Source organism: Oryctolagus cuniculus, chromosome X (genome assembly GCF_964237555.1).
Source record: "Oryctolagus cuniculus chromosome X, mOryCun1.1, whole genome shotgun sequence".
NCBI lineage: Eukaryota > Metazoa > Chordata > Mammalia > Lagomorpha > Leporidae > Oryctolagus > Oryctolagus cuniculus.
In genome coordinates this window covers 54,992,426-55,012,706 of record NC_091453.1, presented here as the reverse complement: position 1 = coordinate 55,012,706, position 20,281 = coordinate 54,992,426, and the positions used below count along the sequence as shown (strand labels likewise).

At 39.0% G+C, this 20,281-nt stretch overlaps 1 protein-coding gene across 3 annotated transcripts in view; it reads left to right on the top strand.

The window, feature by feature from the left end:
• ZDHHC15 (zinc finger DHHC-type palmitoyltransferase 15) overlaps nucleotides 1-20,281 on the top strand; it is an 82,718-nt gene that overhangs the window by 14,494 nt on the left and 47,943 nt on the right. For all 3 annotated transcript variants that reach the window (XM_008248848.4, XM_070067140.1, XM_051835085.2), the window contains exons 2-4: nucleotides 1,510-1,536; nucleotides 16,771-16,865; nucleotides 18,281-18,401. In XM_008248848.4, coding sequence (XP_008247070.2) covers nucleotides 1,510-1,536; nucleotides 16,771-16,865; nucleotides 18,281-18,401 — 243 coding nt within the window. The remainder of the gene's footprint in view (nucleotides 1-1,509; nucleotides 1,537-16,770; nucleotides 16,866-18,280; nucleotides 18,402-20,281) is intronic.

Here is a 20,281-nt window from a genome sequence, read left to right as displayed (position 1 = left end):
AGAAGGTGCCTAGGGTCACAAAATAGTGCAACTGGGCTTCTAACCCAGTCTGACTTCAGAGCTAGCAGGCAATATCGACACTGTTTCTTCCAAATATGCAAGAGAAGCTCGGTATTTAAAGACATCCTTTAATTAACACACAATTATTCTTAGGTGTTTAAATTTAACTGAAAAGTGATCTCTGTTAAATATAAGAGTGGGAATAAGAGAGGGAGGAGATGTACAGTTTGGGACATGCTCAATCTGACTTGCCCCAAATGGTAGAGTTAGAAACGTGCCAGGGGGTTGCAATTCAATCCCATCAAGGTGGCATGTACCAATGCCATCTCACTAGTCAAAGTGATCAATTTCAGTTCACAATTGATCATAATGATAGGACTAAGAGTCAAAGGGATCACATAAACAAGACTAGTGTGTGCTAATACTAACTGATAGAATTAAAAAGGAGAGAACGACCCAACATGGGAAGCGGGATACACAGCAGACTCATAGAATGGCAGATGTCCTAAACAGCACTCTGGCCTCAGCCCTTAAGGCATTTGGATCCGGCTGAAATGCCCATAAGAGTATTTCAGGCATGGAAAGCCAAGACACTGTGGCAAAAAGAAAAAAAAGACCTAAATGAAAGATCTCTGCAAGTGAGATCCCATTGGAAAGAACGGGTCATCAAAGAAGGAGGTACCTTTCTCTGAAGGGAGGAGAGAACTTCCACTTTGACCATGACCTTGTCTAAATAAGATTGGAGTCGGCGAACTCAAAAGGCTTCCATAGACTTGGCAACAAACGACAAGAGCCTAGGGTGATTACTGAGGCCATAAACAAGAGTGTCAATTTGTTAAGTCAACAACAGGAGTCACTGTGCACTTACTCCTCATGTAGGATCTCTGTCCTTAATGTGCTGTACATTGTGAATTAATGCTATAACTAGTACTCAAACAGTACTTTACACTTTGTGTTTCTATGTGGGTGCAAACTGTTGAAATCTTTACTTAATATATACTAAACTGATCTTCTGTATATAAAGAGAATTGAAAATGAATCTTGATGTGAATGGAAGGGGAGAGGTAGCGGGAAAGGGGAGGGCTGCGGGTGGGAGGGAAGTTGTGTGAGGGGGAAGCCATTGTAATCCATAAGCTGTACTTTGAAAATTTATATTTGATAAATAAAAGTTAATAAAATAAAAAGACATCCTACAGAGAGTATTTTGGGAATGTAAATAATCATCTCTGAATTTATCAATTTTTAAGTTCTTACTGTCATGTTACATAGCTTGTGTGTTTCCATTTGTTGAGTTTTTAAAAAATGAAAGTTCATGCCTCTATTGAATGAATGGGAATTCTTAATTACTGAAGGAAGATAGCAAAGGATGAAATTTAGTCATCCTTGCCTTCTCTCATGTTAGGCTGGTGGTACCCTGAAGTACTGTTGTATAAATTGCTAAAAAATCATGATGTGGAAAAATGAGTTAATAAAAAATATTTCTGTCTCTCTCCCCCCCTCCACCAACAGTGACTGTTTTGAGCCCAGCAGAAAAAGGTAAGAGGATGTTATAAATTTTACACTTAGATAAGTGGAAAGTTTATGATAACAATTTTTAGGAAGCTTACCCAGAAATAAAGTGGAACATACTTTCAGCAGCCATTTTGGCTATAGGACAGTGATTGGAAATTGCCAGAATTTAAAATAGAGAAGAACACAATTAACCACTCTACAAAAGTGATCTGGTCTCTCTCAGCTCATTACTGTTACCCAAACTACCTGCCCTTCCTGCCCAATCCATTCCCTACTCCAGGCATGGAGGAAGTGCCCCCACAGTGGGCTATAAGGGCTAAGTCCTTCACCATCATAGTCCCAGTATGTTTACTGCTCTCCTTTCCACTCCTCACCACCATCCTTGACATAACCTGTGGTTTATACATACTTTTTTAAAAAAGATTCATTTATTTATTTAAAAATCAGAGTTACACAGAGAGAGAAGGAGAGGCAGAGAGAAAGAGAGGTCTTCCATCCGCTGGTTCACTCCCCAGATGGCTGCAATGGCCGGAGCTGTGAGGATCCGAAGCCAGGAGCCAGGAGCTTCTTCTGGGTGTCCCACACAGGTGCAGGGGCCCAAGGACTTGGGCCATTTTCTACTGCTTTCCCAGGCCATAGCAGAGAGCTGGATTGGAAGTGGATCAGCCAGGACATGAACCAGCGCCTATATGGGATGCCGGCTCTGCAGGTGGCAGCTTTACCCACTACACCACAGCACCGACCCCTATACATACTTTTTGAAAGAGATGGAGATGTTTCCATTTTAAAAAGTCGAAGTTAGGCATGAGTCTAAAAAATCCTTTAGCTTTATTTTATTTTATCGGTAATAGCTATAAATATTTATGTAGCCTCTAGCCACTTTTAATTCTCACTTCATGGAAATTGATTGTTTTAATTCATTAACCTATCTGGCATTCATATTATTCCATTCTAAAGCTCCAGTTTGCTATCAGTCATTTAACAGAGGCATTGGCTATAGAGGAAACAGAGCAGTGTGGTTGGGAGACAGTAGAGCAGAGTAGTTAAAAGTGTGGGTTCTGCAGCCAGACCGTCTGAATTCAAATCCTGGCCCTTCTGCTTCCTAGTAAATTATTTATCTCCTCATGCTTATGTATAGCATAGAAAGAATACTGCTTATTTCATAGAGTTGTGAAAATATAATGTGTTAATGCATGTAAATCACTTAGAAAAGAGGTGAACAAAACAAATCCTGATGACTCAATACATTTTTACAAGTTTTATTATAACATTACAGCAAGTCTTTAGTTGCCTTTTATTATCATGCATGGTTCTTAATGTCAGAGATCATCTTTTACATACTTTATGTATAATATTAAATAATCATAAATAAATATCTCCACAATAAACTTCCATGAGAAATTGAGTGGGGGCTTAGATGATGCTCTACCATAATAGGAATAATGAGAATAATGGTCTGTTTATTCTTGAAGCTAGAATTTATTGTGTCAGGTACCCTGCTAAGTAGTGCATATGCATTGTATCCTTTAATATTTGCATTAACACAATAATGTAGATACTCTTATGTTGATTTTATACAGAAAGAAACTGAAATTTAAAGAAGTTAAGTAATCTATCCCCAGTCATCTCAGTAGCAAGTGGCATTGATTCAACCCAGAACTGTCTGACTTCAAAGCCCAGGCATACGCAAACAAAGCTACATTTATGCTTTACTTTTCAATTGATAATCTCCTAGGCTTGCCTAGTTGTGCTCTTTACTCAGAAACTTGATGTTCAACTGCTTTTTCCCACTGTCCAAAGTACCATGTCTTCATTTTCTTGTGTACCTTAGTGAACTTAACTACACCGGTGTGGGGTTTCATTTATGAACTCAACTCAGTTTAACAGATTTCTGGTAGCATCAGTCCAGTTACCAGGATTTGAGTTCTCTAAAGAGATTGTTACCACAATGTATGATTTTTTAAAAGTTTTATTTATCTATTTGGAAGAAAAAATAATAGAAAGTGAGGGAGAGACAGAGTGAGCAAGATCTTCCATCTGCTGATTCACTCCCCAAGTGCCCGCAACAACCAGGACTGGGCCAAGAGCCAGGAACTTTGTCTGGGTCTCCCACTTGGGTAGCAGGGGCCCAAGCACTCAGGCCATCATCTGCTGCCTCCCAGTCAGTCACATTAACAAGAAGCTGAATTGAAAGCAGAGGCAGGACTCAATGTCAGACACTCCAATATGGGATGTTGGCATCCCAAACAGCAGCTTAATCCGCTGTGCCACAAATGCCTGCCCCAAAATTGCATGATTTCTTCTAACGCTAGGAATCTATGCTTGCAAAGCACTTTTTTCCTTGATCTTCAATTCATCAACACAGTGAGAAATAAGATTACATTTTGCATTTTCATCCTGCAATGAGGCATAATGGGACAAAGCATAGGTTTTACGAGATAGAATATCTGAGCTGGAATTCCAGCTGTATTATTTATTAGCTCTCTGTCCTTTGGAAACTAACTCAGCTCCTCTGAACCTCAGTCTCTAAAATGAGACTAATTTAATAACATATTACAGATTTGTTGTAAGCTAGTGAAAGTATGCAGCAGTAATCTGCCTTGTAAATGTTAAGTATTAACAATCTCAGTTGTTACTTTTTTGAATGTCAGAATTCTCAGACACTGGAATCCATAAACTAAAATAAGATTCAGTTATAATCAGAAAGCCGTTAGACTTTTAAAGAACTTTGAACACTATAGCAGTTTACTAAGAGAGGCTGTGAAATCTCCTTTTAAGAAAGTGTCAGATACCCAACTATTTGGCATATTTGCCTAGAAACAGTCCAAAAGACTGATAACTATCTGAGGTCCCTTCTAGTCCTATGTGAATCTGTAACTTGGTTCAAACTATACTGCACTATTAAAGAAGCATAAAATATGGTATATGACTACCAGTAGGAATTTGGGACATGCTCAGTCAGACTTGCCCCAAATGGTGGAGTTAGAATCATGCCAGGGGATCCCAATACAATCCCATCAAGGTGGTATGTACCAATGCCATCTCACTAGTCAAAGTGATCAATTTCAGTTCACAATTTATCACACTGATAGGTCTAAGAGTCAAAGGGATCACACAAACAAGTCTAGTGTCTGCTAATACTAGCTGATAGAATCAAAAAGGGAGAGAACGATCCATCATGGGAAGCGGGATACACAGCAGACTCATAGAATGGCAGATGTCCTAAATAGCACTCTGGCCTCAGAATCAGCCCTTAAGGCATTCGGATCTGGCTGAAGAGCCCATGAGAGTATTTTAGGCATGGAAAGCCAAGACACCCTGGAAAAAAAAAAAAAAAAAAGAAGACCTAAATGGAAGATCTCTGCGAGTGAGATCCCAGTGGAAAGAACGGGGCCATCAAAGAAGGAGGTACCTTTCTCTGAAGGGAGGAGAGAACTTCCACTTTGACTATGGCCCTGTAGGAATAAGATCGAAGTCGGTGAACTCAAAAGGCTCCCATAGCCTTGGCAACTCATGACTAGAGCCTAGGGAGATTACTGACGCCATAAACAAGAGTGCCAAATTGTTAAGTCAACAACAAGAGTCACTGTGTACTTACTTCTCATGTGGGATCTGTCCTTAGTGTGTTGTCCAATGTGAAGTAATGCTATAACTAGTAGTGAAACAGTATTTTACACTTTGTGTTTCTATGTGGGTGCAAACTGATGAAATCTTTACTTAATATATACCTAATTGATCTTCTGTATATAAAGACAATTGAAAATGAATCTTGATGTGAATGGAATGGGAGAGGGAGCAGGAGATGGGAGGGGTGTGAGTGGGAGGGAAATTATGGGGGGGGAAGCCATTGTAATCCATTAACTGTACTTTGAAAATTTATATTTACTAAATAAAAAATAAATAAAAAATGCAATCAAAAACCAAACTATTAAAGAAGCATAAAATATGGTATATGACTACCAGTAGGAACATTATTTAGTATAGACAGAGAGAATATAAAAGCAAAGAAGTAAAAGGCTCAAATAACATAATTCCATTCAGTCTCCAAAGCATAAGAAAACCATAGTCAAAAATACTGAAATTATTAAAAAAATTTTTCTTTACTTAATGGTTCCTATTATAGATTGAAGTGTATCCCCTAAAAATTCATTTCCATGAGAATGATCCTACATGGGAAGCAGGATACACAGCAGACTAATAGAATGGTAAGTGCCCTAAACAGCCTCTGGCCTCAGAATCAGTCCTTAAGGCATTCAGATCTGGCTAAAAAGCCCATGAGAGTTTCGCAGGCATGGAAAGCCAAGACACTGTGGCAAAGAAAAAAAAGAAACCTAAATGAATGATCTCTGTGAGTGAGATCCCGGTGGAAAGAACAGGCCATCAAAGAAGGCAGTACTTTTCTCTGAAGGGAGGAGAGAACTCAAGAGGCTTCCATAGTCTTGGCAGCTCATGACAAGAGCCTCTGGTGATTACTGACGTCATAAATAAGAGAATCAGTTGTTAAATCAACAAAGGGAATCACTACGCACCTGCTCCCCATGTAGGACCTCTGTCCTTAATGTGTTGTACTATGCAAATTAACAGTAAAGCTACTAGTCAAACAGTACTCTGTAATTTGTGTGTCTTTGTGGGTGCAGTCTGTTGAAATCTTTACTTAGTATATACAAAATTGATCTTCTATATATAAAGATAATTTAAAATGAATCATGATGAAGAATGGGATGGGAGAGGGAGTGGGAGATGGGATGGTTGCGGGTGGGAGGGAGGTTAAGGGGGGAAAAGCCGCTATAATTCAAAAGTTGTACTTTGGAGGCCAGCGCCGCAGCTCACTGCAAAGCCTGCCTTCCAGAGCTGCTGGTGTTTCAATTTTTCGCCAGCACAACCCTTGTGTGGTCCTGCATGGCAGAGTGTCCCCCCAGGCTTGGTACATATGTAACTGATAAACTTGAAATGGATTGCACCTGTCAATTATCAGGTGGCCTGTGTTTGACCATCCCCATGACCATAGGCAGGATTCTCAGCCCTCATTAACAGGGTAAAATGGAGGTATAGTAAATATTTCCCGCCGGCGCTGCGGCTCACTAGGCTAATCCTCCGCCTTGCGGCGCCAGCACACCGTGTTCTAGTCACGGTCAGGGCGCCGGATTCTGTCCCAGTTGCCCCTCTTCCAGGCCAGCTCTCTGCTGTGGCCAGGGAGTGCAGTGGAGGATGGCCCAAGTGCTTGGGCCCTGCACCCCATGGGAGACCAGGGTAAGTACCTGGCTCCTGCCATCAGATCAGCGCGGTGTGCCAGCCGCAGCGCGCCGGCCGCGGCGGCCATTGGAGAGTGAACCAACGGCAAAGGAAGACCTTTCTCTCTGTCTCTCTCTCTCTCACTGTCCACTCTGCCTGTCAAATAAAAGAAAATAATAATAAAATAAAAAAAAAACAAAAGTTGTACTTTGAAAATTTATATTTATTAAATAAAAGTTTAAAAAATTCATCTCCACCTGGACATTGTGAATGTGACCTTATTCGGATGTAATCAAGTTAAGATGAGGTCATACTGGATTAGAGTTAGCTCAGATCCAGTAACTGATAGCCTCATAAGAAAAGGGAAATTTGGTTATATAGATATACACAGAGGGAAGACAGCCATGTGGTAATGGAAGCAGAGGTTGGAGTTATGCTGTCGCAAACCAGGGAAAACTAAAGATTTCCAGAAACCACTAGAAGCTAGGAAAAGGCAAAAAAAAAAAAAAGGTTCTCCCCCAGAGCCTTCAGTGATAACAGAGTCCTGTCTGTACCTTGATTTCAGATTTCTAACCTCTGGCACATTTTTCCTCTATAAAATGGTGATAATACTTAACATTTTAAGGTTATTCTGAGCACTAATAAGAGAAGATATATCTCTTAGTATAGTACCTGGACATGATAAGGACAAAATAAATAGTAGTAAATACCATTACATTATTATTATTATTGTCATTGTTATTGGTACTAACATTGGAGAGAACGTGAAAAATCTTCCTTCTAAAAAGCAAAGCATATTTCAGTACTATAATTCCTTATGACTCCTCTTTTGAAAATTGTCAAGCCGGTGCCGTGGCTCAATAGGCTAATCCTCCGCCTGCGGCGCTGGCACACCGGGTTCTAGTGCTGGTCGGGGCACCGGATTCTGTCCCGGTTGCTCCTCTTCCAGGCCAGCTCTCTGCTGTGGCCAGGGAGTGCAGTGGAGGATGGCCCAGGTGCTTGGGCCCTGCACCCGCATGGGAGACCAGGAGAAGCACCTGGATCCTGCCTTCGGATCAGCGTGGTACGCTGGCCACTGCGCGCCAGCCGTGGCGGCCACTGGAGGGTGAACCAACGGCAAAGGAAGACCTTTCTCTCTGTCTCTCTCTCTCACTGTCCACTCTGCCTGTCAAAAAAAAAAAAAAAAAAAAAAAAAGAAGAAGAAGAAGAAGAAGAAGAAAAAGAAGAAGAAAAAAGAAAATTGTAAAAATCCATAGGTAGAGGGCCGGCGCCGTGGATCACTAGGCTAATCCTCCGCCTAGCGGCGCCGGCACACCGGGTTCTAGTCCCGGTTGGGGCGCCGGATTCTGTCCCGGTTGCCCCTCTTCCAGGCCAGCTCTCTGCTATGGCCAGGGAGTGCAGTGGACGATGGCCCAGGTGCTTGGGCCCTGCACCCCATGGGAGACCAGGAAAAGCACCTGGCTCCTGGCTCCTGCCATCGGATCAGCGCGGTGCGCCGGCCGCAGCGCGCCGGCCGCAGCGGCCATTGGAGGGTGAACCAACGGCAAAGGAAGACCTTTCTCTCTGTCTCTCTCTGTCTCTCTCTCTCACTGTCCACTCTGCCTGTCAAAAAAAAAAATCCATAGGTAGAACAAGCAAGATTCAAAGAAGTAAAATATGTCACCTAGTCATTCTGATTCCAGTACAAAGAAAGAACTAAGGCCCAGGTCATCTGAACCATAGACCATAATATATATTATGTCACCCTTGGTTATACAGGACTTGGAAATTTTTCTTTAAGGCAATAATCCATATCTTCTTCCATAGATCATACAAGAAGCATAATAATAATGTACTTATTTTGCTTTCATAACTGTTTTACATAGATAATTTCATTCACCATCATATTACCCTTATTTTGAAGATCTTAACTGGAACTTCTCCCTCTTATACCCCTTAAGTGAGGCAATGGGATGTGCTGGAGGTTAGGAATAAAAGTCAGGTCCAAGGATGGGGTAGGGCTCAGAAGTGAACTTAAGATGATATTGACATTGCTCTACACAGTTGCTCATCTTCAAAAATAGGACACTAATCATTTCAAACAAAATTTCAACTAATTCTCTGAGAATTTATTTGCATTTTGAAGAGTTTGCAAACTAAATTCTCTGGTTCCTTCTTTTAAACTTAAATAGTTATAATTCTTTTTTTTCTTAATTTTCATTTATTTGAGGAGCATAGAGAGAGAATATATGCTCCTGTCTGCTGGTTCACTCTCCAAATGCCCCCAACAGCCAGGGTTAGTCCAAAGTGGGAATTCAATCCGGGGTTCCCATGGGGAGCACAGCACTCAACTATTTGAGTCATCACCTGCTGCCTCTCTGGGTGCACATTAATGGAAAGCTAGAATTGAGTGCAGAGCCAGGACTCAGACCCAGGTACTTCAGTATGGTATGTGAACATCCAAAGCAGCACCTTAAGTGTTAGGCCAGACATCTGCCCTTGCTTGTAATCATTTACTTTCTCAGAAATAGGTGTACTTCCTAAATAAGGCAATTACTATGGGCTGATTTGTGTCAGCTCAAAATTCCTATGTTGAAGTCATGTTCCTCAATGCCTCAGATTGTGACTGTATTTACAGAGCCTTTAAAGATGTAACTTTAGTTAAAATGAGGTCACTAAGGTGGGCTTTAATGCAATAAAACTGATGTCCCTATAAGAAGAGGAAATTGAGACATAGACATGTATGGAAGAAAGACCACATGAAGATAACAGGAAAAGATGGCTACCTACAAGCCAAAGAGAGGACTCAGATGGAAGCAAACCTGTCAACTCCTAGATTTTAGAATTCTAGCCTTTAGTAGTGTAAGAAAATAAATTTCTGTCATTTAAGGCACCTAGTCTGTGATACTGTATTATGGGAGCCCCAGAAAACCGATACAAGAACTTAACCAGGTTCCCATTTGAAAATCCAAAGCATGGAAATATCTGTTCTGTGTCAGCTTCTCAATTATCCTGACCTTAATTTACTGATGATATGTTAAACACCAGGAGGGTAAGAGGGAAACAGGAGTGAAAACTGGGGGCCACAGTATGGGATCTTTTGTATTCATCTTTAGACTATATAGGAAATCTTTGTTTTCAGTAGTTATATCAGTGTTCTCAATAATATACTATTTTATGTTATTATAAAATTATTTTATAATAAAGATTTGGGGACCACAGAAATGCCCCTTTTAGTGGCTATCCTAGTTCTAAAAGACTCTTTAATATTGTTTGTTGCAAATAATGTTTATTGAAAATTCAAACAGTACAGAAATGTGTAAGATAAAAATTTCAAGTCCTCCTCACACTGTTCCATCTTCTATCACTGTTTGAATTATATTCTTCTAGATCTTTTTCTCTGAATTTACATATAAACAATATATAAGTATCAACGTACTTATTGATATATGTATCAATGTACATTTTTATATAGGTTTGGTTTTTATTAATGGGATGATAGTGTACATGTTATTCTATAGCTTGATTTTTTTCACTCAGTTCTGTGTCATAAATGTCTTCATGTTAATATATGTAAACATATTTCATTATTAAAACTATATAAGAATATTCCATCATTTATTTAGCCACTTCCTAAAGATGAATTTCTTTTTTAAAGATGTATTATTTTTAAGAAAGCATTTATTTAATAAATATAAAATTCATAGGCACAACTTTTGGAATATAGCAGTTCTTCCCCCATACCTGCCTTCCCACCCCCAAACCATCCCACCTCCTACGCCCTCTCTCATCCCATTCTTCATTAAGATTCATTTTTAATTATCTTTATATACAGAAGATCAACTCTATAATAAGTCAAGATTTCGACAGTTTGCACCCACACAGACACACAAAGTATAAAATACTGTACAACACATTAAGGACAGAGGTCCTACATGGGGAGCAAGTGCACAGTGACTCCTGTTGTTGATTTATCAATTGACATTCTTATATATGATGTCAGTGATCACCTGAGGCTCTTGTCGTGAGCTGCCAAGGCTATGGAAGCCTCGTGAGTCCACAAACTCTGACATTATTTAAACAAGGCCATCATCAAAGTAGAAGTTCTCTCCTCCCTTCAGAGAAAGGTACCTCCTTCTTTGATGGCCCCTTCTTTCCACTAAGATCTCACTCACAGAGATCTTTCATGTAGGTCATTTTTTGCCACAGTGTCTTGGCTTTCCATGCCTGAAATGCTCTTATGGACTTTTTTGCCAGATCCAAATGTCTTTAGGGCTGATTCTGAGACCAGAGTGCTGTTTAGGGCATTTGTCATTCTATGAGTCTGCTGTGTGTCCTGTTTCCCATGTTGGATCATTCTCTCCTTTTTAATTATATCAATTATTATTAGCAGACACTTGGTCTTATTTATGTGATCCCTTTTACACTTAATCCTATCTTTATGTTCAATTATGAACTTAAACTGATCACTTTAACTAGTAAGGTGGCATTGGTACCTGCCAACTTAATGGGATTTGGACTCCCATGGCACGTTTCTAGCTCTACCATTAAGGGTAAGTCCGAGTGAGCATGTGCCGAACTGTACATCTCCTCCCTCTCTTATTCCCACTCTTATTTTTAACAGGGATCAATTTTCAGTTAAATTTAAACACCTAGGAATAATTCTGTGTTAAGTAAAGAGTTCAACCGATGGCATTAAGTAGAAAAATAAAATACTAAAAAGAATAAAATAGTAAGCTGTTCCTCAACAGTCAGGACAAGGGCTGATCAAGTCACTGCTACTCATAGTGTCAGTTTCACTTTTACAGGTTTCCTTTTAGGTGCTCTATTAGTTGTCACAGATCAGGGAGAGCATATGATATTTGTCCCTTTGGGACTTGGCTTATTTCACTCAACATGATGTTTTCCAGATTCCTCCATTTTGTTGCAAGTAACCAGATTTCGTCTTTTTTTTTACTGCTGTGTAGTATTCCATAGAGTACATATCCCATAATTTCTTTATCCATTGATGGGTATTTAGGTTGGTTCCATGTCTTAGCTATTGTGAATTGAGCTGCAATAAACATTTAGGTGCAGATAGCTCTTTTATTTGCCAATTTAATTTCCCTTGGGTAAATTCTGAGGAGGGGGATGGCTGGGTTGTGTGGTAGGGCTATATTCAGATTTCTGAGGTATCTCCAAACTATCTTCCATAGTGGCTTTACCAGTTTGCATTTCCACCAATAGTGGATTACTGTGCCTTTTCCCCCACATCCTCGCCAGCATCGGTTGTTTCCAATGATAGCTTTTAAAGAAAAGAGGTATGTTGGATAATTGCCACAGCAACAGCTTTAGCATTTACATGTGTGGAGGTATATGTGTGTGTGTGTGTGTGTGTGTGTGTGTGTGTGTCTGCTGCATTACTTTCCCCCCCTACTTTGGTGTACATCTTTACACCTTGCTACTACATTCATTCTTATTCACACAAGGATGTGTTTCCAGGTGTCGTATATAGACACATACAAAATCACTCATTTCCTACTAGCTCCTGAGAGCAACAGCTAGAAAAACACCCTGCTGACCAAAATGTTGCTAATAACAACTTTATGCTACCTCCACCATGTAATTTCAGATTCCATAATTTCTACCAAGTTGTTTATGAATCATTATTTCAGAAAAAAAGCTCAAGTAGTCGTTCTCATTTCAGAAGCTGTTCACATAATGGGACATTAACATTGCAATACAGTAACTGAATTCAGAATAACTGTATGGTTAGGTTGATTTTTCCTTGGCAGGAGGCCATGTTTTTTATGGCTGAATTCTTCTATTCCTGCAGACCTTTGCACTTTGTGGAAGAAAAGAGAAAAAAAAAACACTTAAAAGACTTTGGGCTTGTGGCTTTAATCACTGCCAGATAACTGAAGGGCTCTGCTTTGCTTGTTTACTTAAAAAAGATGTTTTTCACTTTATTCCAATGTCAAGGAGTAGTGGCAATTCAAGGGTACAGTTCACAGTGTTTGAGTTTCTCCAGGGATCTGAAACCTTACGGGAGCATCACACTTAGCATCACTACAGCTTAAAAGGATGACTATTCTAGATACCATAAATAATTATAAAGAAATATATTGCGTTTTTTTAAGGCAGAAAGGAATGGAAGTGTGCACACTGGGGAGAGGGGAAGAAACATAAAATTGGGAATCATAAGGCCTTCCCCTAATTCAAGAATACTCACTTCAGCTATTGGAAGAGATGATTTAATTGTCTGATAGGGATGGTGGAGAAAATCATCCTCCTTAGGATGATAGTTAGAAAAGCAAATGACCTCTTAAGGCCCTGTGTCTCATGATTCATCTGTCTCAGAATCACTTGAGAGAGTTGCTAGATTCTTGGACTCTATTTTGGGATGGAGTCCATTCAGTGATTTTGAGGCAAACTGAAATTTGAGACTAGCTGTTCTAAGGGAAAGAGCTCTTGTCTGGGAGTGAAGAAACCTGGATTCTGATTCCATAGCTTCCATAATTTTGGTGGGTAATCCTTATCAAACCAATTATTTTCTCTGGGCCTCAATTACCTCCCTGAAAAATGAGGAGATTAAAGTAGATGATCTCTACAGTCTCTCTCAACTCAAAGATTTTTATGGAATCTACAGTGCAGTCCCTAGTCTAACAATCTGCTGAATGATCACTTAGTCATTTAGCCTCAACATCCACCCATCAATATCATAACTTCTGTGAAACCCTAAAATACAAGAATAGCAGCTAGCTGTTTCCAGTTCCCATGGTAAAATCAGTTATTAATGTGTAGTAAGACCTGGACCAAGTTAAAGCCCCATGCTTCCTATCTTAATCCTTGGAGTTAAAAGTATAGTTAATGCACTTAAAATACTGCGATGTGCAAGAGCTTAGGTCTCAGGTGTTCAGATTATCCAAATTGGTTAACCTCATTACCAGTGAAGTGCATAATGAGAGAGTAAACATAAAATAATTTTCTCCTGGGGCCGGCGCTGTGGCGCAGTGGGTTAACGCCCTGGCCTGAAGCGCTGGCATCCCATATGGGCGCCAGTTCTAGTCCTGGCTGCTCCTCTTCCGATCCAGCTCTCTGCTATGGCCTGGGAAAGCAGTAGAAGATGGCCCAAGTCCTTGGGCCCCTGCTCCTGCATGGGAGACCCGGAAGAAGCTCCTGGCTCATGGCTTCGGATCAGCGCAGCTCCGGCCGTTGCGGCCAATTGGGGAGTGAACCATCTGATGGAAGACCTCTCTCTCTCTCTGCCTCTCCTCTCTCTATATAACTCTTTGAAATAAATCTTTAAAAAATAAATAAAATATTTTTAAAAAATAAAAAATAATTTTCTCCTAATCTCTTTAAAACCAAAGCTTCCATATTCCCATTCCATGCTGAAGGAACTCTGTAACATGCTCTTATAACCCCTCTAACTTACATAGTCATGGAATTTTCCCCATATAAAACTCATAAAATCAAAGAAAAAAATCTTAGTAAGTGATAACATATAAGGAAACAATATAAAGGTCTTACCTAAAATTTAAAAAAAAAAATCTGCTAACAGTTCACAAAGGTTAGACTGTGGAAGAAGAGGCACTCTCACTTATTGATAGCAAAAATATAAATACAACATTTCTTAGTCAAAGTTTGGCAGTAACTGCTAAAGGGCATAACTTTTGGCCTGCCAATTCCACTTCAGGGAATTGATTCTATAGATATTCATTGTTCATGTGTTGATGACATAACAAGGAGTCTTGGGACTGGCACTGTGGCGCAGTGAGTTAACTCCCTGGCCTGAAGCGCCGGCATCCCATATGGGCACCGATTCTAGTCCCAGCTGCTCTACTTCCAATCCAACTCTCTGCTATGACCTGGAAAAGCAATGGAAGATGGCCCAAGTCCTTGGGCCTCTGCCCCTGCATGAGAGACCCGGAAGAAGCTCCTGGCTCCTGGCTCCTGGCTCCTGGCTTCGGATTGGTGCAGTTCTGGCCACTGCGGCCTATTGGGGAGTGAACCATCGGATGGAAGACCTCTCTCTCTCTCTCTCTCTCTCTGCCTCTCCTCTCTCTGTGTAACTCTTTCAAATAAATAAATAAAATCTTAAAAAAAAACAAGGAGTCTTAAGTTCATGAAATATATGTATTATAAAAACGAACTGCATGAATTTCAAACATTTTTGCACCAAATTAAACTTCTTTTTTTTTAAAGATTTATTTATTTATATGAAAGACAGAATTACAAAGAGCAGAGGGTCGAGAGAGAGGCCTTCCATCCGCTGGCTCACTTGCCAAATGCCACAATGTCTGGAGCTGGGCTGATCCGGAGCCAGGAGCTTCCCCTGGGTCTCCCATGCAGGTGCAGGGGCGCAAGGACCTGGGCCATCTTCCACTGCCTTCCCAGGCCATAGCAGAGAGCTGGATCAGAAGTGGAGCAGCCAGGACACGAATCGGCACCCACATGGGATGCTGGCACTTCAGGCGGCAGCTTCACCTGCTATGCCACAGTGCTGGGCCTAATAAACTTATCTTTTAATTCCATTTTCCATGAAGCTTTTGAAGTTTCCTCACATATAAATTTTTCATTTAAGGGTTATTTGTATTAGTAAGGAAAAAGAGAAAAACTAATTTGCTAGCACAGTCAAGTAGTACATTCATGCAATGGAATTTCAAGCAACATTTTTACAGGAGAGTTATTAAGCTTATGCTCTCCAAGTTACATTAAGTGGAACGCTCACAGTAAGTGAAAAAGAAGTAAGGTACAAAAAATGTGTATAGAATGACACTATTTGTGTGAGAATGTGTACTATTTTGGTGATTTTATGTGTTTAAAATCTGAAAAGATACACTATAAAGTCATATCCTTGTGATATTTCTTACTTCCAGGATAGAGATCTGAGTGGCTGAGGGAACAGGAGGAAGAGTTTTCACAATATATTATTAAACCTTCAAAGTTTGAACCTTATGAATGTATTACTTTTTAAAAAGAATACAGTAAAAATGTTAAATATGATAAAATTTCATATTTATTTATATAAGCATATAAAAACAAGAATATCTGTGACAATACACACCAAACACCAAATTGTTGTACCTTAGGATGAGGAGGTGAGATGTGAGATATATGTTTGGCGTGGACATTTACCTTTTACTCCATAATGCGTTAATTTTAAAATGGAATTTCATAACAAAAATCAAGTACATTTAAAGAACTTATTCAGTATGGTTAAGAACACTGGACCAAGAGAGTTAGACTTTTTGTCAATACAGCTGTAAATGTACAATAAGCTCAGCCCTATTAACTTGATCTTGAGTCATGTCATTCCCTGAGTCTTTCTGATGGATTAAAATAAGATCATGCCATTCAAGAACTTGGAATAAAACAGTGAACTCACTCAATTTTGTCATTACCTCTGTGGAGCATACCCAAATCCTCCATATCAGAGGAGCTATCCAAAAAGCAAAGAGTATGAAAAGGGGAGCCACTTGTACAACTGTCTCAAAGGTATAACTCATACTTCGAATGTGTGTAGTCTTTTGGGAAACTGGAAAGGTTTGGATTTACAGTCAGAAGTCCTATGTTTAACACCTGTCTACGTTATCAACTAGCTGTGTAACTTTTGGTTAATCAGTTACCTGTTATAGTTAATCCTATCCTGCATAGCTCACAAAATTATTGAGAAAATAAAATAATATATATATATATATGTAAGCATGTTGTAAATGCTAAACTGTTGTGCAAATTATATCATCACCGCATTTCAGTACCTACACAAGCGGAAATAATGGCAATTTATTAAAGTAGCTGCTTCTTTATTCCCAGAATCACATGGCAACTTTTAAGGCATGTAACTTCCAGAAAGTCTGTAGTTCAAAATTTAACATTATAACACGTTTCTGTTACTACATGTAGAAATGGTAAGGATCAACATTTAATAATAATACTATTAAGAATAAGTGGTAATAAGAAAACAAAAATAGAAATTCGTCATTGAGCTTTGTCTTTTTGAACTCTTAGCAAATTGAATAAAAAGGTAGTGTAGTGTAAACACTGATTTTTTTTTAATTTCAGTTATCTACCTCATCCTCTACCATGCCATCTTTGTGTTCTTTGCTTGGACCTATTGGAAATCTATCTTTACACTTCCACAGCAACCAAACCAGAAGGTAAGAATATTGTTTACTTACAAAGACTAAGAACAGAGGAAAGTAGAGATACCAATAAAGCAAGAAGAGAACAAAAAGAAGAAATAACCTTCTGTTACAGAACTAATGGTAGACTAGGCAATTGAAGGAGTTTGTGAAATCACCAGTCCTGGATATCTTTAAGGCTAGGAAACTACCATCTGCCTTGATGATATAGTTAGAAAAATAAACAAACAAAAAGAAGCCCCACTTGGATTCTGGGGCCTCATCTAGATCACTTCTATGGAAACTATTATTATTTTACCCAGAAAGATTCTGGAAGACAAACTGAGAAAAAAAGTTTCCGTAGTTAAGTCAATCATTTTCAAACTTGAATTGTTCTCTTGAATCCATGTGTTTCAGGCAACATTTTGAAGTGTTCATGAAGTAGTTTGTGATCACTTCACATTTACTAGGAAGATCAAAACTAAATGAATGAATGAAACATAGCAACTGCTGGTGGATGTAAGGAAATCAAAACCCTCATACATTAATACTAGGAATATAAAATGGTACAGCTAGCATAAGAAGCAACTATGCAGTTCTTCATAAAGTTAAAAATATAATTCCATGTGACCTAGAAATTCCACTGCTAAGTATATATGCAAAGGAACTGAAAACAGTTGTTCAAACAAATGCTTATACACAATTGTTCATAGCAGCACTGTTTACTATAGACAAAAGGTGAAACCAACCCAAATGTCCATCAACAGATAAATGAATAAACAGAGTATGGTATGGCCATACACTAAAATATTCATTCATAAAGCATGCAGTATGAAATAGGTTACAATATAGATTAACTTTAGAAACAATATGCTAATTGAAAGATTCCAGGCACCAAAAGCCACATAATTTTGATTAAATTTAAATGAAATATCTAGAAAAGCTAATGCATAGAGACAGAAAGTAGATTACTGGTTGCCAAGGTCTGGGTAGGAATAATGGGGAATGACTGCTTAATGTGTATGGGATTTTCTTGTGGGGTTACAAGAATGCCCTGGATGTAGGTAGTGATAATTATTGAACAATGATTTAAATATACTAAATACTAATGAATTGTGCACTGTAAAATGTAGACTTTAAAATGGAATTTTATATTATGTGAATCTTAGCTCAAAAGAAATAACTGAGTGAACACAACCTTAGGCAGGGTCCTTAATCTAAGTTTTATTTTCTTTATATACAATGCTGCCTAGTTCATAAAGTTGTAAAGATGGCAATAAAAGCCAGATACAATCATTGATATACTTAGCCAGAGAAACTTATAAGCCCATACAGTACCAGAATATCACAAGGTTAGGTAACAAATAATTTTCAATTAAGTAGTTACTGTTGTTGTTTTTAATCCCGTGAACCTTGGAAAATAATGTCTTGTCTATCACTTCTGGTTCCAGTTCCACTTGTCATATACAGACAAGGAGCGCTATGAAAATGAAGAGAGACCTGAGGTCCAGAAGCAGATGCTTGTTGATATGGCCAAGAAACTACCAGTTTACACAAGAACCGGGAGTGGAGGTCAGTTCATCCAAAGTCAGCTAGAGAAGCAGCTTAGCAGGGATCTCAGGAAGGCTAAGTCATATGTGTTCTCAGGCTAGCCCTGCTTTTCTCTTCCATCTTTTGAAACCCACTATGAAACTTTCTAAACATTTTGTCATAAAAATCTTCAAATATGTATAAAGTTGGAAGATTGTAAACACACCTGAATTCTACCACTAACATTTTTGCTATATTGCCTTATCACATATGCCCACATTTCCATCTCTCTATCCAGCTAATATTTTATCTCTTTTGGTAAAATTTACATGCATACAAAACATCTACAAATCTTAAGTATATAATTCAGTATGGTTTGAAAAATCTACACACTCATGTAACCAAAACCCCTATAAACATTGCCATCACCCCCAGAAAATTCTGTCGTGCCCCTTTCCAGTCATTTCTCCCCCAACACATACAGACAACCACTATTCTGATCTTGGAAAAAGATCCATTGCGGATAGGTTTTGCCCACTCTAGAATTTCATATCATTGGAATCATACAGTATGTACTTTGTGCTTGGCTTCTTTTATTCAGCATAATATTTTTGAGATTCATCCATATTGTTGCATATTTCATTCCTGTAATTGCTGAGTAGTATTTTATTGTGTAAATATATCATAATTTGTTTATCCATTCATTGGTTGATATACATCTGCGTTGTTTCCAGTGTTTAGCTATTATGAGTTGATCTGCTATAAATATTCTTGTCCAAGTATTTGTACAAAGATATGTCTTCATTTTTCTTGAGTAAATATCCACTATGGAATTTTACTCTTAGGTTTCATCTGCATGACTAGAACAGTACTTGCTGAACCAATCAATTCTCCACCTTTTAAAATTTGAAAACCAAGGCTCTTCTGACAAGTCATCCTAATGTTTCTAATAAGGAAGATCATGTTTCAAGGCTTTGGAAAGTATACTTATATTCATTTGTTCATCATTTATTTGTTCAATGAATATTTATTAAGATACCATTTGCCAATTGGGAAAATATTAATGTGGTCTGAGTATTAGATGGTATTTAAAATTGCTAAAGCAATAATGTAGTAATTATGCTTTTTAAAAAGTCTTCCTGAATACTGAAATATTTGTGGTTTAAAGTAACACCATATCTAGGATTTTCTTTAAAATGCTAAGTAAAAAACTAATAATAGAAATAGGTTAAACAAAAATGGCACAATGTTGATAATTAGCGAAGCTGGGTAATGGTACATGGAGTTCACTATACTATTACTTCTACTTTTTGTGTACTTTCGTGTTTGAAAACTTCCATAATCGGCCAGCGCTGCGGCTCACTAGGCTAATCCTCCGCCTTGCGGTGCCGGCACACCGGGTTCTAGTCCCAGTCGGGGCGCCGGATTCTGTCCCGGTTGCCCCTCTTCCAGGCCAGCTCTCTGCTGTGGCCAGGGAGTGCAGTGGAGGATGGCCCAAGTGCTTGGGCCCTGCACCCCATGGGAGACCAGGATAAGTACCTGGCTCCTGCCATCAGATCAGCGCGGTGCGCCGGCCGCAGTGCGCCAGCGGTGGCAGCCATTGGAGGCTGAACCAAGGGCAAAGGAAGACCTTTCTCTCTGTCTCTCTCTCTCACTGTCCACTCTGCCTGTCATAAATAAATAAATAAATAAATATTAAAAAAAAGAAAACTTCCATAATCTAATTTTTTAGAAGTGTCTACTATGTGTGATACAATGTCTCAAGCACTGGGAATATAGAGTTGAACAGGCAGATACAGTCTCATATGGAGTTTAAATTCTGGTGAAAAAGAGGCAGATAGGGAATTATGTAATTTCAGGCAGTAGTAAATAGAATAATGTGATAAGAAGAGATTACAAAATAGATGCATGTGCCATTAACA